At 35.4% G+C, this 25960-nt stretch overlaps 1 protein-coding gene across 1 annotated transcript; it reads right to left on the reverse strand.

Moving 5' to 3' along the window:
- Positions 1 to 2320: 2320 nt before the first annotated feature.
- Positions 2321 to 3797, reverse strand: LOC145034695 (uncharacterized). The gene is made up of 4 exons (XM_078983182.1): positions 3312 to 3797; positions 2931 to 3027; positions 2751 to 2810; positions 2321 to 2629 (listed from the first exon to the last, which is right to left on the reverse strand). The coding sequence occupies exons 1-4, from the start codon at positions 3608 to 3610 to the stop codon at positions 2549 to 2551; spliced, it is 537 nt and encodes a 178-aa protein (XP_078839308.1). The 5' UTR covers positions 3611 to 3797; the 3' UTR covers positions 2321 to 2548.
- Positions 3798 to 25960: the final 22163 nt, after the last annotated feature.

Below are 25960 nucleotides of genomic sequence, written 5' to 3' on the forward strand. Positions count from 1 at the left end.
TAAGACGGTGTTTTGGTAAAGTTTGGCGACACATACAAGTCTTGGAGTCATGACGAGCTTTTTAGAACCTTGGGTACATCACTTTCCTTTTTTTTTCTACTTTGATGGATTAAAAGGAAAAACCAACAAAATTAAGGGGCAAACAATCGTATAACGTTCCAAAATCGAATGGGTCAATCATAGCTAACGTCTTCATCCTTCTTCCGCCTCACCCCACACACAACCCACCGGACTTGGGGGCGGTGTTCACACGTGGAGAGGCGTGCCAGCTTAGCTCAAGACGCGTGACATAACCCCCATATCGGGTAGCCTAATGAGGAAGAAGGGCATTGAGGGAGAGTGAGAATGAGAGATCTATTTAAAATAGAACTGGGGAAGAGGTGGGACCCATTGATATTTCCATATTAATTTTAATTAATAACATTAAAGAATAATAACAATAATAATAAAGCTACAAAAATAATTGCATATAACATGGACTAAAATTGCAATAAAATTATAGCATATAACATGGACTAAAATTGCAATAAAATTATAGCACATAATCCAAATGCAAATAAAAATTAAAGACCGATGATAAAATTTTAAACAAACCACATGATTTACTCTAAATAAAATACAATAGATCTAATTTTTAAGTTTGCATCTAAATATGACTATTCAGATTTTTTAAAAGTATAAAGAAAACCTTCAAAAACTGGAAAAATATCGAAACAGTGTATGCTACATTCGGTACAAAATTTGTTTAGGAACAGACTCGGGCCTAACCAAATCAGTTATAAAGTTTTAGCCCAATTTCTCATTTCACGCCATCTGTGAATATGCTCTATTATTGAAGCTTTTTTCTAGGCCTCAGACCCACTTGTTGCACCTATGAGGCTATGACCTATCCCATGGATTCCATACGGCCAATAAAAAATAAAAACATTAAATTTATAAACTATTGTTAATTTCACATTCCAATTTTAAAGAGAGGACAAAATGTGATATTGTTTGACTAGAAATATGTGATGTTCATCCGTATCACTGCCCAAGCCACCTTGTTCTTTGTGTTGAATCTGGTATTTCATCATTTTGCTTCCCTACATTTTCTTTTCTTTATTTATATCAATGTTTTAAAAAAACGGTTTGAATCGGTCGGTTGAACTGGTTAGATTGGGAACCGGTGGAGAAAACGATTCAACTATCACCGGTTTTATGTCGATTTTTGAATCGGATTGAACCTACCAGTTTTTCGAAAAGCTCAATTGAATTGGTTAAACCGAATAAAAACACATGAAAAAAACCATTTACACAATAAACTTTGGTGATATTTTTTTTTTCAAATCTATTTAGTTTTCTACAAATAAAAACATATGGTAAATGTTATAAACTATTTTGATGTGTTTATATTCATCTAAAACTATATTTTTTTTCGGTATTATACTTTATTTTCTTTTTCACGTATATAGATTGATGTAAAATACTAAATTATGGTTATATGTTATTTTAATGTATTTTGATTCTTCTACTATGCGTGTTTTTAATGTTTGAACTTGTAAACATCAAATTCATGAATTACATATGTATGTATGTATAGGAATATATTAAAACATAAAAAGTATAAAAACCGGTTGATCCGGCGGTTGAACCGGAAACCGTTTACCATACCGATTCAACTAAAAAACCGATTTTTAAAACATTGATTTATATACGTTGACCATCAAAATTTTACATGTAAATTAGACAACCATAATGCCAGTTTCTTTTTTACTTGGTGTGAACAAAATAATTTAATGTTTAGGCTAAAAAATACCCAAGCTTAATGAGTTAACCCACTGATCATTTACCTATTTGTTTCTCTTCTTCCTCACAACTTCTATCATATTAAAAACGACAAATAGTATGAAATCTGTTTTTCTAATATAAATGTAAACTGGTCATGCACTTTCATTTTGACACAAAACTGTTTATTCCGTTTAAAAGAAAAACAAACCTTATGAACTTAACAGGAACTAAAGAAAAAGAAGTAGGCCCTTAACAACAATGACTTTGCTAGTTTGATAATGGTCTTCTTATATCATCGCATTTGATGTTTTGTTTAATACAAATTCCCTTTTGGAACAACAAAATAGAATCTAAATGATCATCATTTTGATCAAACAATGTCAGAAAAGGATTTATGGTTAGAAAAAATTATTTTAATAGGATGGTAATCGAGGTAGATAACAACTTAATCAATCCGCATTTTAATTTAATTATCTCTGATCGACAAAGCTTGGATGTCTTATTGCATACATTTTCCAAAAGTTGTATTTCAATTTTCAACCCTAAGTCCAAGTTTCACAAAATCAACAATACCATAATCTCAAACTTCAGTTTCAAAGACTCAAGTTGTTGGAACTTACACAAAAGAAAGCACTGAAGGGCTGAAAAGTGATGGATTACATCTAGGAAACATTTCAAATTGGTCACAAAAACCAACAAACATTGATCAAAATAGAAAACATTGCTGCAACTTCAACAAGCCATTCAAGGTACAAATAACATACATGGGGTACTTGTTAAATCATTTGACCTGGTCAATGATATCCGATATCACAGCATCCATGTCTAATGCCTTCATAGGTCCAAATGGTCGCTTCATATCCTGAATATAACAAGGTATTATACAGCAGATATTTTAAGAAGAGAAGAACATTTGAAGGGGAAAAAACGACAATAATATTTTATAAAAATCTCAACAGATTTTTAGTTTGTAAAGAGATTACCAGAAGACTGATGAACTGCTTGCCACCTTCTTCACGTACTTCAAAGCATCCTCTTCTAGGCTACAGTAGACATAATTCAAGTATATAAAACAACACTACAAAAGAAACTATAAAGTAATCTAAAGACAAAATTAGCCTTTAATAGAATCAATGTGGATAATCAGGTGTTAATAGAAATACCTTTTCTGGGTTGACGAGAACATTAATGCCGGATACAGCAGTCTCCAAACCAAGCTTCACCTTCGCAGCCCTTATTTTGAATTGGGTGCACTGTTTGCTGGTATACAAAAGATAATGTAAGAAACCCTAATCTAACCATTCCCCTGTTACAAGTTGATTGATTCATTTTCTTGTAATTTGAAATCGAGAGCCTTGGTTTTCCCAAATAGCGAAAATGGTTGTTACTTGCTACATTACTTCGTTTCTATCATCTTTTAAGCTACATTAAACCTGGCAAGTGCCAGCTCCCAAGCGTACTAAAAACTCAGACCGAAAACCCTGATTTTGGACAAGAATATATAACTAAAAAGGAGAAATCGAAGAGAAGATGGATGAACTTACCAGTGCTCAATCACGATCGTCTTTGAACAGTTTACGCCGTCAGACGGTATATCTGCTGCTGCTGCTTCTGTTGTTTTAGGTTTTGGTTGTGTCTTCTCTTTGGAACTGGGCTTAGACTTTGTATCAGGCTTCTCTTTGGAGCTGAGCTTAGCCTTCTTGGTCTTCGGCGCCGCCTCAATCACCACCTTCGCAACCCCTTGGCTCGCTTGGCGCGTCGAGCTTCGAGTCGCTCTTGTTGACTTGAGATTCTCGGAAGCGATGTCTGCTTTCCCGTCATTTTTACGCTTCGTCGGCGCCATTGATGATGACAGAGGGTTGAAGGGTGGAACCCTACCTTTGGTTTTGGCAAGACGCTTGTGGGGAACAGAGGTCCTACGGTGGTTACGGAGGAGTATGGGATAAGTAGCTCTTTTTCGATTTCCCGCGCACTCTTTGTTTATTTTAATGGCATCTTGATTCTTGCCCCTCTTCTGTCCCTTCAATATCTGATTTCTTGGGCCTTGGGAGTTGGGATATAGCTCTATATTAGGGTTTCAACAATTTTATTGTATTATTTTTTTGTGCAACTGATTTAAGGGTTGTTTTGTACAAAATGCTAAAATAATGCTCACTGTACATTAACTTCACAACTAACTTGAAATGTTAGCTTCGCAACGCGGGGTCAGAAGTTTTCAATATTGTTTACGAATCGATAAATATGACAAATATAGAAAGTGCAATGATGAAAAGCCCGAAGTTTTCCCCAGACTATTTTTTTTCATGTTTTTATGAAAAAATATAAAAGTTTTGACTGTAATGATCAGAAGTTTCAAAACGGTTAAAGAATTAAAAGGGTAAGAATTAGCAAATTTTTAGATAAAAGATCAAAGATGTCAAACCGTTAAAGTTTTGTGGTCAAATTTTAAATATTAAAAGGTTCCTAAAAAGTGTAAAAATATTGATTGCAATGACCAAAAATATTAAAATAGATAAAGAATTAGGAGCAAAGTACATGGACCATTTCTGCCAAAAAATGTTCAGTTTACTATTCGTAAGCTTCATATCTTTAATATATACTAGAAAAGATTCCCCGACGTTGCTGGAATCGGAAAATATTGCTTTGTAAAGTAAAGTAGCATGTTGAATTGCATTGAGATAATCTAGTAAATGAAGATAAACAATGTCATTTAATTACATAAGTAAAAAAATCTAAATCATTATTTCTTGCAATAAATGAGGAAAAATAAAGAAATGGTCTCACAAATTGAACTTTATTGTCATGTATGGCAACGGCCGGAAAAACCAATCCGGAAAATATAGACCGTTATTTTGTGTCCGTTAATGTGAGGGTAATTTGGTCTTTTAAGGTAGTAGGGACTGAATTTGTGACGATGGGTAAACCATATGGACCATTTATGTAATTTTGGCTGTGGTGGTGGTGATGACAGCTGGTGGGTGGCTTTATGGTATTGGGTGAATATTTTCTAATAAATAAAACATTAATCTAAAACCAAAAAGAGAAATATAAATTAAAAAAAAAATCGGATTTTAATTAAAATAGTGATTTCGGTTTCCATCGTTGTCCTCAATGTGTTAAATCTGTTAACCACAGGGATCAATCGTGTAATTTTGTCTAATAATAATAATAATAATAATAATAATAATAATAATAATAATGAGGGATCATTTATGCTAAAAGACTAAATACTAATAATATGTAATAAAACGCGAGAGTTATTAAATATTCAAACTGTCACACCCCCGAATCAGATGGCGGAAACGTCTGAGGGCTCGCGTGACTTTAATTGAATATCATCACAATGAATATACATGAATCATAACATAACCGTCACCATGCATCAATATATTACAACTGGAATTGTTCACATCAAGTACAATGTTTTAACATTACACATTCATAACATAAATTGTTTGAGTGCTTTTAACAACATAACATCTAACATTACTTCATATTATTCTTCCGCTTACCTGTTACCTGAGAATACAAGTTATTTTCGAAAAACATCAACATATGCAATGTTGGTGAGTTCATAAGCAATGTTGTGATAAAATGATTTGTATAGTTTGTAAAACCCAGAAAATTCGATATTTTCTGAAAAGACTTTTGTTTATCAAAGTGTGAAGATCCATAAGTTGATGCATGAGTGATTTCATAAACATATATAAAGGGTATTTTGTATAATAGTTATAAAATTTCGAGCGAGTAGTATTGAATCCCCCGGAAAACCCGATGTTTTCCGATGTTGAAATGTATTCGTAATTACTGATTTTTGTATTGTCTTAACGAATGAATATTGATTAATCAACATTATCTATCGTCCTAATTTCGTCTATTTTGAAATCCTATAAGCCTTAGCGAACGAAGAGAAGGGGAGCATTATGTCCCACTACTATCGTAAGTACCTTAGGCTGTCGTGGATGCGAAAGACACGATGGTCCAACTCGCATTTGATTATTGTGACCTTACTAGCTTTTCTAATGGGACACTTTGGCCCACTAGCACATAAAAGCTATTGAAAGTCCTTTTATAAAATATTGGGTCATTGAAGGCCCAATAACATAGAAGCGTTATCCATTTGGGCCCAAAGATCATGTTGGTGGGCTTGCAAGGCCCAAAAAACATGATTTGAAACTCATAAGCCCAAAGTTTGTAGATTTACTCATTGTAGTCATCACGTATCTATTAAAGAGTTTTGATTTAACGATTGTTGTTTGTTATTGATTCGAGATCGAATCAATTCGTTTATGACGATATTTGGTTTTGAATGTGTATTCGTTTTCCGTTTTGTCGGTTGTCGTGGATCTTGTATTCTGTCTTGACGAAAAAATTTGTTTAAAAGTAGGATTTGACATTTTCACTACCTTTCTCTTATAAAAATAACACTTTTAGTCATTTATATAAAAGAATTTCATTTTTAGTCATTTAAAACATTTTCTTGACACTTTTGTATCATAAACTTGTTAAAAAGACCGTTTTAACCCAAAATTTATTTTGTAAACAACTTTAGCCCTTCCAGAATGGGGCTTCTCGGTTAGAACCCCATATTTCGTAACTTTTACAGTTTTGGCCCAAAATATAAAAAGTTTACAGTGTTTATCCTTTTTGGAATTGAAAAGCATTTTTGACCTTTTAAATAGTTTTATTTCACTTCTTATCCCCTGTTTTGCAGAATGTTACATTTCAGCCCCTTTAAACTTCAAATTTCGCAATTATGAGCTTATTGGGCCGAAAAGCCTAAATTTAGCCCATTAAGCTAAATTTTTGCATTTCAAGTCCTTTGAAAATTCTAATATTCAGAAAAATGATTATAGAAACTGTTTTGACTCTTTTGACCCTCAAGCAACCGTGACTTGACAGTTTTTAACCCAAGTTTTGTATTTTTGAAAAGTGTGTTTAAAATGTGTTTGGAAAAGTGTGTTTAAAATGTGAAAAAATTGTTTTAAATTTTACGGTGTTACAATTTGGTATCAGAGCCTTGGTTTGAGGGATTCGGATGCATCTTCGGGCGTATCTAAACTCAAACTGAGGATTTGAGGAAAAATTTGATAATAAAGTAATTTTTTTTAAAATGAGTAAAAAGAGTTTTGAAACAAATAGAGCAGAGCTGTGTGTACGATCAGCCAGCGCCCGAACGGTGATTTTCCAAAATACCCTTACAATAAGTTGTAAAAGAAATGTTAAGTTATGATATATGATGAATTATATTATGCATGCTATAGTAAGACTAGGTGTTCTTATTAGGACTAGAGTGACCTGATATATGATGCCTTAGTCTAGGGATTTTGCTATTAGGAATGCTTGAGAGTGTTGAGATAGCAGTAAGGAGCTTATGAGAGATTTGCTAGTGAGTGGCACATGATTAGAGAGAATAGCGTACTTGGGATTTGGGGCTTTAGGAGGAGGACTTGGTGTGAATGCTAAGTCGGTGTGGTCGGTAGTATTAGGCCCGTACTATCGAAGGCACCGGGTCAGTGCGCAACCCAAGTAAGAATCCTTAGGGTACCAGAGATCAAGTAGGGTTGGGATATCGAGTGTGTGTACTTCTGAGCAAATTATTGATATCTTGTGTTGTATTTCAGAGAGGCATCATGGTAAGGACATGTCACATACTAGGGACCAGTGGAGGGGGTGTGAGCGACGAGGAGCTCCGCCAGATGATTCATGATGAGGTGGCTGCTGCCATCCTTGACGAGATTCCAGAGATGTTTGGGTCTATTAAGACCACCCTGATAGAGACATTTGATGAGAGATACGTTGGTCTTTCTGAGGCTGCTGTTGCTGCGGCCACTGCAGCTGTAGCTGCGGCTAGACCGTAGGGTGGTTATGCGTTGCTGTTCCGGGAGTTCAGCAACACAAAACCACCGGAGTTTGATGGGACCCAGGACCCGATTGCAGCGATGAGGTGGATATCACACATAGAGGTATGTTTCTTTACTTGCTCATCTCCTGAGCATTTGAGGGTCCGGTTCGCGCTGAACCAGCTTCGCTTGGGAGCGAAGGATTGGTGGAAGTTTGCGACGGTGCATTATTCGCCTGCTGAGCTTGCTGCAGTGACTTGGGAGAGGTTCACTGCTATGTTCCGAGATGAGTACGTTCCCCAGGTGGAAAAGGAGCGTTTGGCCCAAGAGTTTTTGACCCTAAAGCAGGGTACTGATTCTGTTACGGTGATTACGAGGAAGTTCCATGAGCGGACGATGTTTTGCCCAGAGCACATGTCCTCCGAGCAGGTACGTATGAGCCGTTACCTAAGAATTTTGAGGAGGGATATACGGGAGTTCGTGGAGAACTCGATGTATCGGACATTTACTAAGCTTCAGGCAAATGCCCGGAAGAGGGAGATAGAGCTGGAGACCCAGGCTAGGGAGGAGGCTGAGTCTCAGGCGAGGGATCGGCGACCGACACAGTCTTAGCCGGCAGCCAAGTGGGTCAAGCCCGCTGATTCACAATCTGGGAGTCAGAAGGGCCGCACTTGTGGAAAGTGCGGCAAGAGCCACGAGGGGGTGTGCAAAGCGAGGTCTTGCTACAAATGTGGCAAGGAGGGGCATATGGCCCAGGATTGCCCAAAGGGGTTTGCAGTATGTTTTCAGTACAACCAGACTGGACACCACAAGGCAGAGTGTCCACAATTACGAGGGACTACCCAGGGAGCACCTCAGGGATCTGCCCCTGCTGCTATCAGAGCTACTGAGAGCCGGCCAGTGAAGGCCGAGGTACCGAAGGCGCAAGGGAGAGCCTTCCAGTTGACTGTGGAGGAGGTCTGTGCAGCACCCGATGTCGTGGCTGGTATGTATTCTTTCATATATTTTACTTTTATGTGGAGTTATTGTGCTTATATTATGATATGCGTAGGTAGTTTTCTTATGAATTTTGTACCTGCCTTGGTGTTATTTGACTCGGGTGCGAGTCGGTCTTTTGTATCTTTGGCTTCTAGTCAGCACATCAGTATTAGTCAAGAGGTGATGAGTCAACCTCTAAGAGTTTCCATAGCTGACGAGAGAGTGGTGTATGCCACCGAGGTGATCCGAGGATGTGTACTCGAGATTTTCGGCACCAAGTTCCCGATTGATCTAGTTCCTATTGCGATGGGAGATGTTTGTGTAATCGTGGGCATGGACTGGTTGAGCAAGTTTGGAGCGGTTATCGACTGTGAGAGATAGCTGGTGACCATACGAGACCCCAGTAGGGGAGTTCTTACCGTATACGGTGAGGGTACACGTTCTGGGTCGACATTTTGTTCAGCCGCTAGAGCGAGGTAGAGTCTATAGCAGGGCTGTAAGGGATTTGTAGCATATGTGATGGATATGAGGGTTGGTTCAGAGAGACCGAGGACAGTTGATGAGGTTCCGATAGTGCGTGAGTTCCCGGACGTATTTCCAGAAGAGTTACAAGGTGTGCCTCCCGAGAGGCAGGTTGAGTTTAGCATCGATTTGGTTCCGGGAGCTGCGCCTATCGCCAAGGCACCTTATCGCCTTGCACCTCCAGAGATGCAAGAGTTATCCTTGCAGCTTCAGGAGCTGCTGGGGAAAGGGTTTATTCGGCTGAGCAATTCGCCATGGGGAGCGCCTATCCTTTTTGTTAAGAAGAAGGATGGCTCACACCGAATGTGCATTGATTACAGGGAATTGAACAAGCTGACGGTCAAGAACCGTTACCCGATGCCGAGGATCGATGATTTGTTTGATCAGTCATAGGGAATATCTTGGTTCTCCAAGATCGATTTGAGGTCGGGATATCATCAGGTGAGGGTGCGAGATGAGGACATCCAGAAGACAGCGTTCATAACTCATTATGGGCATTACGAGTTCGTGGTGATGCCTTTCGGGCTCACCAATGCGCCGGCGGTGTTCATGGACCTCATGAACAGAGTATGTAGACCGATGTTAGATCGATCGGTGATCATGTTCATTGACGACATATTGGTGTATTTGAGATCCAAAGAACAACATGAGGAACATCTGAGAGAGATCCTCGGAGTTTCGAGATCGGAGAGGCTTTACGCCAAATTCTCCAAGTGTGATTTTTGGTTACGAGAGGTCCAGTTCCTAGGGCATATCGTTAACCTGAAAGGGATATTGGTCGATCCGGACAAGATTGAGGCGGTGATGAGTTAGGAGGTGCCGAGGTCACTTACAGAGATCAGGAGTTTCCTAGGATTGGCAGGCTATTATCGGAGATTTATAAGGGATTTCTCCAAGATCGCCGTACCACTCACCAAGTTGACCCGGAAGGGCGTTGCTTTCTCATGGGGCCTAGAGCATCAGGCCTCCTTTGAGACACTTCGTCAGAGATTATGCGAAGCCCCAGTGTTAGCCCTTCCGGAGGGAATGGAGGACTTCGTGGTATATTGTGATGCGTCGATATCAGGGTTGGGAGTGGTGCTTATGCAGAGGGGGTACGTGATAGCATATGCATCGCGGCAGTTGAAGCCTCATGAGGCAAGGTATCCCACCCACGATTTAGAGTTAGGGGCAGTGGTGTTCGCCCTCAAGATCTGGCGTCACTATTTGTATGGGGTCTGGTGTACCATATACACGGATCACAAGAGCCTGAAGTACTTGATGGATTAGCCCAGCCTGAACATGCGACAGAGGAGATGGTTGGATGTGGTAAAGGATTATGATTGTGAGATCCTGTACCACCCGGGTAAGGCTAACGTAGTAGCCGATGCCCTGAGTCGTAGGACGGAGAGCATCCCAATGCGAGACGTTTGTATGAGATTGACAGTGATGACTCCGATGTTGGACACCATTCGAGGGGGCCAAGCTGAGGCTGTGAGACCAGAAAACCAAAAGAGGGAGCGAGTTATTGGGCAGGTATCGGAGTTCATTACCAATAGCCGAGGACTTATAACATTTCAGGGTCGGATTTGGGTACCGTTTGTGGGCGGGACGCATACCATTTTGATGGAAGAGGCACATCGATCAAAGTTCTCGATCCACCCCGGGGCCACTAAGATGTATTTGGACCTAAAGAGGGAGTATTAGTGGCCCTGTATGAAGAGGGATGTTGCTTGGTTCGTTGAGAGGTGCCTAACCTATCGTCGGGTTAAGGCCGAATACCAGAGACCGCATGGTAAGTTACAGCCGTTAGAGGTTCCTGAGTGGAAGTGGAAAAGATTACTATGGAATTTATCACCAAATTGTCAAGGACTACGAGGGGCGTCGATGCAATTTGGGTGATTGTAGACCGGTTGACGAAGAGCACTCATTTCCTTGCTATCAATGAGAGCTCTTCCGCAGAGAAATTGGCAGAGATGTACGTGAGGGAGGTGGTATCGCGGCATGGAGTGCTAATCTCGATTATCTCAGATCGAGATGTGCGTTTCACTTTCAGATTCTGGAAGAAATTGTTGGATTAATGTCTAAGTCCATAACTATAATTGGTAAGACTTGACCCGACCCGATATGGTCCATTTGGGTTGCATGGCATCATGCACTTGGATAGACTAAAATGAGAGAAATAAGACACTTATGGTTATTAATATATTATAAGTTCTGGTATATTAATAATAAAAATAATAAGATTATTTAATTAGTATTGATCAAGAATTAATCTAGGATTAATTAAGTGATCAAAAGAAGACTAATTAAATATACGGGTTGATTGTGTAAATCATCCATACATGTATAGTGGGCTAATGCTCCATGGATTATCTAGTTGGGCCAAAACCCATATGATACTTCGTGGATGCTCCATGGTGTATTTGAACCCATGGATCCAAGGAAATGGAAAGTCATGACAATTAGAGTTTACCCTAATTGTAACACTATATATAGATCATATTCTTGACCAAAATCGGCCACTAGGATTACTCTAGAGAGGGCTAGCCGATTTTCATGAAGTGTAGAATTCTCTCAAGTTATTCCAAGTGTTTTTGGTGTTGTGTGAACCATTTGAGGTGTCACACTTGGGGCACTAGGCACTCAAGCTTCATGAAGACAAGCACTATCAAAGAGGTATGTATTCTATCTTGTTATATTGATAGTTTTGTATGCTAGATTAGGATAATACCTTGGATGTTCATATTTGCATGTATAATAGAGAAAACATAGATCCAATGTATTTAGGGTTGCATGTACACTTAGGAGTGTTAGAATGCTCATAACCCAACAAAAATTTCATGAAGAGTTGGGTATGAGGCTGCATTTTAGTACCGCATACCACCCACAGACTGACGGATAAAGCGAGCGGACGATCCAGACGCTCGAGGACATGCTCCGAGCGTGTGTGTTGGATTTCGGCGGGAGTTGGGACACATATTTGCCTTTGGCAGAGTTTTCCTACAACAACAGTCATCATTCGAGCATTGGTATGCCACCCTTTGAACATTGTGCTTCAGACGACTGAGCAGATACAGCAGGTCAGACAGAGGTTGTTTACCGCTCAGAGTCGTCAGAAAAGTTATGCGGACAGGCGTTGGTCCGAGCTCGAGTTTCAGGTCGGTGACTTTGTGCTCCTGAAGGTCTCTCCTTGGAAAGGAGTGATCCGATTCAGGAAGAGGGGCAAGTTGGGGCCTCGATATATTGGACCTTTCAAGGTGATCGTGAGAGTAGGCAGGGTAGCTTACCGTTTGGAGCTACCCGCGAAGTTGGGTCAGATTCACGACACTTTTCACGTGTCGCAGTTGAGAAAGTGTATAGCCGACAAGTCAACAGTGGTACCGTTAAAGGATATTCAGGTGGATGTGGGCCTGAACTATGTTGAGAGACCGATGGCAATTAGAGATCAAAAGGTCAAGGTTTTGAGGAACAAGGAAGTGTTCCGAGTTGTTCTTGAGACTCGACGAGTTGAGTCCAGGTGGCCCCGCGATTCTTACTTGGGGACTCGTCAAGTAAAGGGAGGGACTTAACATGTTAAACGAGACTAAAGAATTAGTGGGCACATGTGGACTCGCCGAGTTGCCCAAGTGCACTCGACGAGTCAGGTCAAAGTTTGAGCGTTGACTTTGGTTGACTTTTAGGGTTTGGTCAACAATGAGGGCCTTTGAGCCAAAGGAGAGGTAAAATGGTCTTTTACCCTTCCGAGGGTGCTTAAAGAGGGTTGAGTCTAGTTCTGAGAGTTATATTTATGAGAGTATTACTTTATGTGTTTAGGCGGAGGCTAGATCGTATTTCTACCAAGTCAGTGATTTACCGGGACATCTGAGGTGAGTCTTCTCACTATACTTTACCTTGAGTGGTAATTAGAGTTATGTGACAGAGTTATCGTATGATATTATGTGATGTGTTGTACTGCATTATTTCTTTGTGGTTTATGTCATGTGTATATCAGAGTATATCAGAGTTAGAACCGGAAGGTTCACAGAGTTAGGACCAGAGGGTCCATAGAGTTAGGGCCCACAGGCCCACAGAGTTATGGCCTCGAGTGGCTAGTATATGTATGTATGGTATTTTGGGGAACTCACTAAACTTTATGCTTACAGTGTTATGTGTTATGTGTTTCAGGTACTAGTGATGATCACGGGAAGGCACCGACATGATTCGTACACACGCATGAGTTTTTATGTATTTTGATCTTGGGAAATATTTGTGAAACAAAGTATGATACAATGGGGTTTTATCAATAAATGTGTTTGGAAAAGTGTGTTTAAAATGTGAAAATTTTGTTTTAAATTTTACGGTGTTACAGTATTCTCCCCCATAAAACATATGAAAACTGAAAATAGAGGGGTATGAAGCTCACCTTGAGTTGTAGTTTCGGTTTTGAAGAGAGAAAAGAAGAAAATTTCGATCCTATCAAGTCTTCTTGGTAGATCTCGAGTTTAGTGGTTTCTAAGGTGCAAGATCACAAGTTGGAATAGATTTTGAAGAGATTTTTTATGGAATGAAGTAGCTAGATCATGGATTTAACATCAACTTACCTTAGATGATGTGTTTGTGGGAAAATCTCCTTGAAAGCTTCCTAATTCTCGAAAACTTGATGAATGAGTGTAAGGATGTTCTAGTGAGAGTTTGAGAGAATGGAAATGAATCTTGTGAGTGTGTGTGTGTTGTGTTCGGCCGAGAGAAGAAGAGAGGAAAGAAGAGAGAAGGCTGATGAGATGGTTGCATGGAACTATGAGAGAATGCATGGAAGACCATTAAGTAAACATGAGGTGGTACACACAAAGTCAACTCCTCTTTCTTTGTGGGCTTGGGCCGAGAATGGAGAGGGAAAAGAGAAAGAGTTGGCTCTTGATTGCTTAGCCCATATTATGACTCACTTTAGATGATGTTTGGCCCTAATAAATTAAGGTATAATTTTTATGACCTATTAGGGCTAAATTAAGTTGATTGTGACCCATTAAGACCCATTAAAGTTAACCTAGTATATTTTGGGCTCATAAGGCCCAAAAGTATTAAGTTTCATGTATATGGCTCCAACTAGGGCCCATTTGAGAGTTCTAGGTTCAAGATAGACAAATTGGAAATTTATTAGTCCATTAGGCCCAATAAGGAAATCCTAATCCAATATGGACTTAAATCTTGATTTCAAAGGTTTCCAATTCTTTGTTGACCATTTGTAGTGCTAGAATGAAGTATTTGATGAAGTTTTGTTGTTATAGAATAAGCATCATGCATGCTTTCATGTTATTGATGCATAGTTGTTATAAATGTTGTAGTTATAAGGCCTTAAAATTCCTAGTTGTGACAAAAACGAAAGTGAAATGGTTGTTTGTGAACAAAAGCATAAAGGTGAATGGTCAATGCTGTAAGTAGTTTTTTAAAACCAACATAAGTTGGAGGACCAAAAGTGACAAAAAAAAAGAGGAGCAACATACATAACCTTAGGGATCAATCTTGCCAAACACTTAGAAAGTTTACTATTTCTAAATTATATATATATATATATATATATATATATATATATATATATATTAATCAGGACATAATGTTTATAACAAGGCCAATGGGTGAGTAGTTTTTTTTATCAATGGTAAAAAAGTGTCACGTTAAAGCCACATCAATTTTTATATTTTTTACAATTTTTACCTACAAGATAGGGTGTGGTAAATAGTTTACTTATGAGTTTTTTTTTTTTTTTTTTTTTTTTTTTTTTTTTTTTTTTTCTTTTTTTTTTAATTTCAATAAAAAATAACAATTTTTTTAAAAACATACTAAAATTAAAAATTACATTTTAGAAATCCTAAAAGTAAAGAATAACATGAAATTAAAAATTACATTTAAAAAAAACATGAAGTGAAAAATTAAAAAAAATAAAAATAGAAAAAACATAACATCGAAATTTCATTTGCGGTTTGCTTATATTTTTCATGAATGGAGTGTTTCACCGCTTTAGCCGCCTCTTGATGTAACGACCGAAATTTTAAAGAAAAATTTTCATTTTTAATTAATCATACACATTTGCATAAACCATGAAATCCCAAGACAATTGTTTCATATCCACATTCATTACAACTTTATTTAAAAACACCAGAGTGTCTCATAGCATATTAGTGAGAGAGAGAGAGAGAGAGAGAGAGAGAGCATGTCGCGCCATCACGCCCCTTGGGCAAACAAATCCGTAAACGGTAAGCTGAAAGCTTAGTGGGTTTCCCAGAGCATACTCACACACAACCCACATACAACATATCATATCAACTAAAACAACCATACATATCACATAAGACCCTTTATTTTCATAACCGTTAATCTGCAAGGGAACGACTAACGTCAGGTGTAAGTGTAATAATATTGATCTTATACGGTACGACCGCACGCTTGGAATTGCTAGCTACACCTACGTCTGACGATATGTATTTTGGCGTTGGCGTTATGACCATGTGTTACAACAGGGTGAATGACTTTAGCATGCCCTATTATGGTGTCGGTGCAATAATAAAGTACAATGTCATGAGTTCGGTTATGAGTTCATTATAAAATCTCAGTTTTGTTTTGTTACCGTGTAGAATCGATATTGGGTATATACGTGGTTTTTGTTCAGTAATACTAGTTGAAAGAGACTGTATGTAGTGGGATAGCTTGAGACTCAAAATGATAAGTGTCAATACCAGAAATTAAGTTGTATAACACTTAAATAATATCATGACACGACTCAACAAGGTTTACTAACTTACATAAAACAAGTTATTTATGTAAACCCTTTTGTTCTTGTACAGAAACATAATATGTATGTGGGAGGAATTTGCCCCACTATTTAAGTGTCGGTTCCCAAATTAAGCAAAATATATAATACTTAATTATTGTCACAACATGAATTTTACAAAGTTTAAAAATTTGAAAACTTATGAGTTTTACATATAAATTATACGAATGCTTATACAAGGATTTAATAATAAATTTGATTATTTTAAATCCTTAGGCTTTCTTTTATATATATTGGAATTCAAAAATCCTTATATAAAAAGACATTTTGGTCATGAGAACTGTAAGAATTTGTTTGATTTACTTATATATTTGACAAATGATGTATTTTTGGATTTGAGAGAAAGATATTTCTAAATGAGTATAAACATACTTTTATGACTCAATTATTTTATACTTTTGATTAAAAAGTATATATTTATAAAAGCTGGTCAACCAAATAAATTTTATAAAACGTTTTTGGGTATAAAAATACTTTGTGTCAAAACTTGTAGAACTCACCAACAATTTTGTTGACGTATTTTAAATGCATGTATTCTCAAGTTATTTAGCAGAATGGAAGTGTTCTCTCCGAAGGCTCTCCATTACATTTATTATACCCTTGTAAACGTTGTTCGTTAGGCGTGTGTCGTGATCTAGCGATAGTCATTATCAATGTAATTTCTATTTCGGTAATAATAGAAGACTATATTTGTACTCTTCCATGTATGTTCAATAACCTTGATTACTGGTTCATGTCGCGCACATCGACGTTTACGTCGTCGGACGGGGGTATGACAGTAAAGGTCAGTATGAAAGGGCAAGGGCATTAGCATTTACACTAATTGATGGCAAGTTGACTAATCACTATGTTTGGATATGTGATTATGGTAGTGAAGTTTGAGATCAAACCCAAGAAGCACTTTTGACATTTGAGTTGATGTCAATCCGGATGCAAAATATTTCAAAAGAATCCACATTTGTTTTAAGGCTTTAAAAGAAGGATGGTTGAAAAGATATCATAAATTGATTTATTTAGATGGATGTTTTCTGAAAGGGAAAGTTAAAGTGGAGTTGCTAGCTACAAGTGATCGAGAAGGAAACAACCACATTTACCCCATTGCATGGGTGGTTGTGAATGTAGAGAAATAAAGATAACTGGAAGTGGTTCATCGAGTTACTAAAATTGGATATTGAAACACTAAAAGGAAATGGACTTACTTTAATGTCATACCAACATAAGGCAATTTTCTACTTATTAATGCTTATTTTGACCAATATGAATATATTGTGGACAATCCTTATGTGAAAACAACCCATATGGACATTTGTGGACATTTTTAGCAAATTTTGACATATTAGAAATGATAATATAGTCATGATGTGAAACCAACCCCTACGGACATTTGTGGATACTTTTTATCAAATTTTGACATATTAGAAAACTCAAAAGTACCCCTATGTTAAAACAGCCCCTGTAAACATTTCTGAACATTTTTAACAAATTTTGACATACTAGAAATGACAAAACAACACATATGTTTAAATAGCCCCTATGTACATTTATTGACACTTTTAACAAATTTTGACATATTAGAAATAATAAACCAACCCCTACTTATGTCAAAACAACCCTTACTTATATCATATATAAATGTAGGGTCTTATTGAAGCCGTGGAGGAGGTGATGCCACATGATGTGCGCCATATTTATGCATATTTTTACAAGCATTTCACTTGAGAGATATATAAAACCTTGTTTTGGCAAGCTACAATGTCCATAACATATCAAGAGTTCAAAAACAATATGGAAAAAGATGAAAGGGTTGAACAATGATGCATGTGATAATCTCATGAAAAGAAATCCTAAAACATGGTGTAGGGCCTATTTTGTAACAGATAAGGCATGCGAGGCTATAGAAAATGGAATATACGACTCTTTTAACTCTGCAATCGTTGGTGCTAAGGTAAACCGTTGATAACCATGTTAGAAGAGATTATACTTCATGTGATGGGAGGTTTGATGTAATGATAAGGAGTACAAATTCAAGGAAAACTGTTGTTGGACCAAAGGTACTTCAAAAGATGAGAAAATGGCACAAAACATGAGGTATGGGTTGTCTCCCATTTACAAATTGGATTGTTCTATAAAAAAAATGTAAAAATATTATACCAACTTTACATATTTACTAGGAATTGGATGGTTATCCCAAGTGGGCCTCTATTGGAGGTTACGAGTGGTTATGAAGGATATATGGTAGACTTGGTATGATGGATATGTACATGCAGCCTATGGGTTTTATCTAGTCTTCCATGTGTACATGCATGCGTGACTATAAACCATACCCACCACAATCTCATTGACTATGTAATTGATCAGTTCAAGAAGGAAAAGTATCAGTTGGCTTATAACACTTCTATTGTTCCCTTAAATGGAAGCAAATTATAGGTTAAAACTCCATATGATAATCCATTGCCCTCTAAAGAACGCAAGATGTCAGGAAGGCCTTCTATTAAAAAAGTGTCACAATTGTTTCCAAGAAGGATACAATGTTAGGACATGCAAGAATGAAAAGATTGTGCCCCCTCCTAAGTAAGAAAACCCTCATGGTAGGACTAAAATAACAAAATTTGATGAAAGATCTCCTAAAGGACCATCTGCAGCTACAAGTGGTGGTAGAAGAGGAAGAGGACCAATGGGGGTAAGAGGTGGAAGACAATCATCTGCAGGTACAAGTGGTGCTAGAGGAGGAAGGTCATTGATTGATGAAATGATTTATTCACCAATAGAAAATGAAGTTATAAACATGTTTGATAATCTTGAGGAAGAACTACATACGGTTGAAATGGTAAAGGGATAAAGTGAACCTATGATGTAATTCCCCGAATCTCAATTTGATGATAGAGGGCTTGAAACTCAAGATAGTGGAGTGCCTGAAACTCAAGAGGGAGTGTCTGGAACTCAATTTCATATTAAAATTGGTAAGATATAATTTTATCTTACACACACACACACACACACACACACATATATATATATATATATATATATATTAAATGTAATACTTTCATAACTTTTGCAGCTAATTTGGAAGATCAATCTCATGTGTTTGGCGAGATGCAATTGACGTACCTATTATCCGTGAAAAGCTCAAACCAAGAAATCCATCTAAAAGGATCTACAAAAGATAACCATGTTAATTTAGAATACTAGATTTAGGAGTCGGAATAGGACAACACTATGGTCTTTTGTGATGATTTTTGATACTTGGAATTTAGTATTCCTACTTATTTGTTATTCAAATGTAACTACATTATGTACCTTTAACATGTTATATTCTCCTATGTTGTTAATGTAGTGGTGTTTTTTCGTTTTTTGCCCCTAAACAACAAACCATTTCCTATTTCCTTTTTTAGGATGGAATGGAAATAAATTCCATTATAACATGTTTAGAAATAGGTGTATTGAAATGTAGCTACATTGTGTGTTTGTTTTGTGTTTTTCCTATGAACCCTTGAAAATGACATTTTAGTTTTTTGTTTTTCTCTTTTTCTGTAACTACATGATATCACTTTTTTACAATACACATAAACATAAATTCCAATTTCAGTTTCATTTCAATTTTTTCCGGATCATATATTTTTGTCGTGTCGTGTAATGGATTGTTTTTATGGGATTGTTTTTTAAATATCCTTAAGTAATTATATATAATTATAATATTTCATATTAGAAAAAAAACATTAGTTCAGGTGTATTATGGGTAACGGTTCCAAAAAAATGAGAACCCAAACCGGTGATAATATTGTCCGAATGTTAAAATTTTGTGCAAAATTTATAACAATAATAATAATAATGGTAAAATATAATAATAATAATAATAATAATAATAATAATAATTATATAAATTAAAAAGGAATTAAAAGCAAAAAAGAAAAAAACAAAAACAAAAACAAAAACAAAAATAAAAAAATAAAAGAGTACAAAAAATAAAATTAAGACGGTGGAATTGAAAAAGAAGAAGATTTCGTGTATTACTTCAAAAGTAGTATACTGGTATTATAAAATTTTTAAATACAATTATATGATCATGGTGCGACTGACTGGCGCATTCCCATCAAATTCTATATTTTTTTTGCCCTATTTATTTGGATTGATTTTCTAAATATACATACCTTAATGTTTTTATTTTATATTTAGTCTCTTTTCATTTTAGTAATTTTGAAATAATTAACAAATAAATGTTGTATATTAACCTAAGAAATCACAATCTATTACATACGCTTAAAATACATTAATATTATAAAATTATTTTTTTGTTGAATTAATATCCGTTAAACTAGATTTGTCTTACGATTTGTTAAATATAAAAAAAAATGTATTTTTTTAAAGCAAGCTCACTATAATAGTAAAATGAAAACTCCAATAACTAAAGTTATAAACAAAACAAATGAACATGAATGTAATTTTGTTTATATACGTTCGTTTAAGTTTAACCAAACAAATGAACGAATACGGTTGAATTGATGAACGTTCAGTTCGTTTACAATCATACTTATAGATTTAAAGAAAAAAATTCATTATATTATATAAAACATAATATCCGTTTTTTATTTAGTTGTCAAACAAATTATATAATTTATTATTGCTAGTTTTTTAAAAAATAAAGCAATTAATTTTTTTCCTATTATTTGGTATGCTTTCGATTCGTCATTTACCACTATATCGGTTATTTTCAATTCTTTGTCCGGTTGGTTGTGGCGATAGTGGTGTTGGTGGTGTCTGGAGGTGGTAGATGTGTTGATGACGATGACGGTAGTTGGTGGTTGGTGGTGGCGATGGCAGTGGTGGTTGGTTGTGGTGGTGTCTGTACGTTGTAGATGTGTTGATGACGATGACGGTGATAGATGTGGTGGTGGCGACAATGGTGGTGGTTGCTGACAGATGGAAGGTGGTTGATTTATATATGAATATAGTTACATTTATATTCACATATAAATATTACTCATCCCCCATCATGTCTATACGACAACACGTTTTTTGATAAAAATAAATTATTCACTGAGAATGATTCCTATTTTCACAATATTTTTTGTTTCAACTGAACTTACATCTTTCTCTCTTTATATATATATATATATATATATATATATATATATATATATATATATATAAGGAAAAGTGAATATATTCTTAAGAGTATATAAGCTTAGGTACCCAAATTTACCATACCACGTCGTTTTGTATCATATAATTCATTCTAATTGTCTAAGGTTCTTATAATTTAACTTCTAACTTGATTTACTTCCATGATTTTTATAAATTACACATTTATCTTACTCTTAAATAATTTGGTCAGCAAAAAGATGTGATGTAAGAGGAAGATAATAATGGAATTTCGAAAATCTTGAAAGTAAATCAAGTTAGGGTTGAAGTTTAATAACATTATAACGAATATATCAAACAAAACGACATATTATGGTGTGTTTGGGTACCTAAGGTTATATACCCTTATAAGGGTATATTCACTTTTCCCATATTGATAGTTTATTTTGTTTACTTCTTTTTATAGTTTATTTTAGTTTATTTCATCCATAGTTTAGATAATTTCCATGCATATTTTCCTTTTTGTTATTTTATGACTATTTGGGGCACTTTCGAATTTTGTGAGCAAAATTGCAGGTTTTCGGGTCTAGCGGAGCGGGAGTGTTCGGGACGTATGGAAACCAACGAGATTTGGTAGTCAAAAAAGGATGTTAGGCTTGGTGATTGTGGAGATGATGCATGGAGCGAGCTTGATGATTATTTGAAAGCTTGGGGAGAAATAAACTTTAAATTTGCAAGATGCGGGAGTTTATTCAAGCGTGCGTAGATTATTAATCGGGCGAGTTTGGAGGATTTGAAGATGCCAAATTGGGCTTAAAATGAAGAAAAACTTGAAGAAAATGGGATAGGAGGTGATTGGATTCGATCTGGGCTAGTGGAATATGCTTTGGAGGCCCAAAAACTCAAAGAAACCCATGTAAGGCACCACCCGCGCAACAGCACGCGGGTCGCGCAAGGCTTTGCAGGGGTAATTTCGGAAATCCATTTGGAAGGCTATTTGAGGAAGGTTGGTGCCCATCTTTTGCAAACTCTTGGATATCCTATTTTTGAAGATTATCTCTGGAGTTTTGAAGACTTTTGAAGGCCAAACACACCTCAAGAACATCATCTTTTTACCTCTTGATTCTTTGCTTAATGTTTGGTACAATCTTCTCTAACTTTGTTTCTTTGAGTTTAGCCATGCTTGGCTAAACTAATCTTGGTTGACTTTTGTTGAATCATTTGAACTTTTGTTGAATGTTGAAGAATCCATGAACATGTTCTTAAATCTTTATGAGAATGTTTTGTATTTTAACATCTTATCACTACTTGTATGTTTTAGTTCATTAGTTTAAATGTGTTTGTGGTGATTAGTTGACTAATTTTTTGATTAAGTAAAGGATCCTCAAATTAGCAAGCAAAAAATGATTTTTGTGTTGTTTTTGCTTCACACACTCTTAAAAACATTTCCTCCAACATGGTGGTGAAAGCATTTGACCCCTCTTGGATTTGGTGACTTTTTGGTTTTAATGCTAGTTGACTTTCACTAATTACATGCTTAATGTAAATTGTGACATTGACTAAGGAAATTGTTATGAGTTTCTCTAACCATTTTATCAACTAAGAAAAGTCTAGGTAATCTCAAGCTTCTTGGATTACTATAGCCAAATTGAGGATTTAAAACAAGTACTGCACCATTGGATTCTAATGATATGTTCATCAAAAGTCAAAGTGAGGAAACCTTAAGTCAACCATCATTCTCTTATTGATTTACATCAAATGTTGTTTTTGTTAAATTGTCAATTCAAATCGTAGTTTAATTCAAGTTTGTTTCAAGTATATCAAAAAATCAATTCCCCCATTTTTAATTTATTATCATTTTACAAGTATTTTTAGAAAGAGATTTTTTATAGAGTTATAAAATTGAACCAATCTCCGTGGATACTATCCCTTTACCACCATACACTATTTTAGTGTGTAATATTTAGGGTATTTATTTTGTTGGTCTCGACAACCACCACACACACGCGCACACACACACACACACACATATATATATATATATATATATATATATATATATATATATATATATATAAACTTAAATTTTAAAAAGACTAAAGTTTTATTTGAAATTTGATATAAATATAAGGGGCGTTTAATGTAAATTGAAAATTAATATCTTCAAATTTTAAATAAAGGCAAATTTATTTTAATAGAATTAAAATAGTCATTTGATCGTCATATATCAACTCAATCGATTGTTGTATTTGGAAATCAATTAGTGTATTTGGAATTACCCTTTTTAGGCTAGTGAGTTTTATGCAACGTTGCATCTGATTGTCACACCTTTGGATGTGGACTCAACTACGAACTCGATGACCTCGGTGAATACCGTGTTGAGTCCTCGTCATGTCAAGTTCGGTTCAACAACTCAATGATAGTTCACCGATGAGAGAGATTTTTTTTACCCATTTATTATTCAAACTTTTTTTTTCAAAAATTGTCTTATTTCCAAAAAATACCTAATTTCAAAAATATAACCGTTTTTTTTTTCAAAATTTCGTATTTTAAACTTTTAATCTTCAACTATAAATAACTTCATCCTTATTCACTATTCACCCCATTCAAATCTCCTTATATCTATTCTCTTAACTTTCTTATTTTTCCATCATTTTCTATATCTAATCACTAAAAATGGTTATTGTTTGGTCGATTGAAAAAGAGATCTTACTCGTTTGTGTTTATGGATTGATGTAGCAAAAGATCCACACCACAATGACAACCCTTCGACTACTTTTTGGAGTAAAGTCGTCGACATATACAACCGCCAAACCCTTCAACCTCGAAGAAAAGAAAATCTATTCTACGCCAAATGGAGAAATGCACACACACTCGCAACTCGATCTACCATTGTGTTTCGTAGGGTGATGCATGATGCCGGAAATGGTGAAAACGAAAATATTTTGCTATCGAATGCTCTTGAGGCTTCCCGTGTTGAAACTGACAAAGATTTCAAGCTTGTTGAGTTTTAGCAAGTTGTGAGGCAGAGCCCCGAATGGCGTCAAATTTGAAGTCTTTGTCTTCCAGTTTTAAATGAGATGTGTGTTTGAATTTCTAGTGTGATGTTTCCGAATTTCTAGCGGTCTTGTGATGCTTTTAAGTTCTATGTTTTTTTTTTTTTTTTTTTTTGAGTTTCTATGTTTTTTTAAAAATAATATGTTTACAATATTTATTTTCTAAATTTATATATATATATATATATATATATATATATATATATATATATATATATATATATATATATATATATATAAAATGGCAAGTGTGACAACCTACGTCATGCAAATTGCAAGTTTTAGCTAAAGTGTGACACCACATCCACTAACCTTAGAGAGATTGATCGCTACTTTTGCCATATTTTTTTATTTATTTAAAACTGATATATTATTTCTACTTTTTATTATTGTTTCATTTTTGCATGTTTTACTTCCCGAATACTTCGATTATTCAAACTGCACAGTCGTTCGTACTTTTGGAAGTAAGTAGTGAATTAAGACTGTCATAAATTGAATTGTAGATTGTCTAAAGAGTTTTAGACGTTGCAATGGCATTTCTATAATGTTCATGAGTACTTTGAAATGGAGATTTAAGTATTGGATTAACTGACGCTCAAAGTATTACTTCATGGAATCTATCACGACTAATTATGAGATGATAATATCTTATAATCTTCAAACAAAGATATATAAGTTGTGGTTTACAAGTCAGTTATGCATTGATGATACGTAAACACATAAGTAACTTGATGTTATAAAACGTGTTGTTGTACATGATCTGATGAGTAAATGGTGCAAGCATATATGTCAAAGTTTATTCGTTCTTTTTGCCCTAACGGGAAAAGCGATATCTTTAGGCCCCTCGGTGATTTGGTGTTGACTTATAGTATTAGACTCGATCATGACTAAATTGATGTGTTCGATTAGAAGTCTTATGCCATTACAAATCAGAAATCAGGAAACAAAGTATTGGACAATGAGATTGATTTTGTTCCACGTCTCATGTTCGAATGATATATATTGTAGAATGGAGGATTATATGATCACTTATCTTATGAAACGTAACTAACTGGGACACAGTTTGATAGCGGTTTTTGGAAGCTATAATTTGTTGATCAGTTTAGAAGTTATACTGACAATTATAGTTACAAACTTATCCAAGTGGGAAACTGTTGGATTATGTGTCTAAGCCCATAACTATAATTAGTATAAAATTGAATTTGATAGTAGCATAGTTTTTTTGGGTTGCCCTCAAACATAGCGATTGTACATGATGATTTTTAGAGAGAGAAAGATTCATTTATTATTTGATTAATAAATTGAAAAAATAATTTATTAATATATGATGAGAATAATATATTAATTAGAAATAATAGTATTTAATTAATATTTCATCATAAATTAATTGGAATTAATTTTGAGATTAAAAAAATTAATTAAAAGTGTAGGGTTCAATAGTTAAACAAAAGGCTCCATATCTTTTCTGGTATAGCCTTGGACGGTTTTGATGGGTTTTAGCAAAACATACAATCCTATGTGTGCATGCAACCCTAATTAAAGATCTATGTTTTCTCTAATTGAACATACAATAATGAACAACAAAGTATAAACTCTAGATCACTAGTGTATAAACAAAATTCACATAATAAAGGTTTATGAAACATACCTTTAAGATTGTTGTTCTATATTTTGTTCCCCCCCCCCCCCCCCCCCCCTCTTTAGGGAGGTTCTATAATTGCCCAATGCTCAACTATTGAACATTGTCACCTTTAGTCTCTGCAGTTTTAATTAATTCCTTTAATCCCAAAATTAATTCCAAATTAATTTCTGATTAAATATTAATTAAATAATATAATTTCTAATTAATATATTATTTCCATAATACATTAATAAATCATTTATTTTGATTTCTAATTAATTTATTAACTAAGTAATAAATTAAT

This window comes from Lactuca saligna, chromosome 3, assembly GCF_052625555.1.
Source record: "Lactuca saligna cultivar CGN05327 chromosome 3, ASM5262555v1, whole genome shotgun sequence".
NCBI classification, from domain to species: Eukaryota; Viridiplantae; Streptophyta; class Magnoliopsida; order Asterales; family Asteraceae; genus Lactuca; species Lactuca saligna.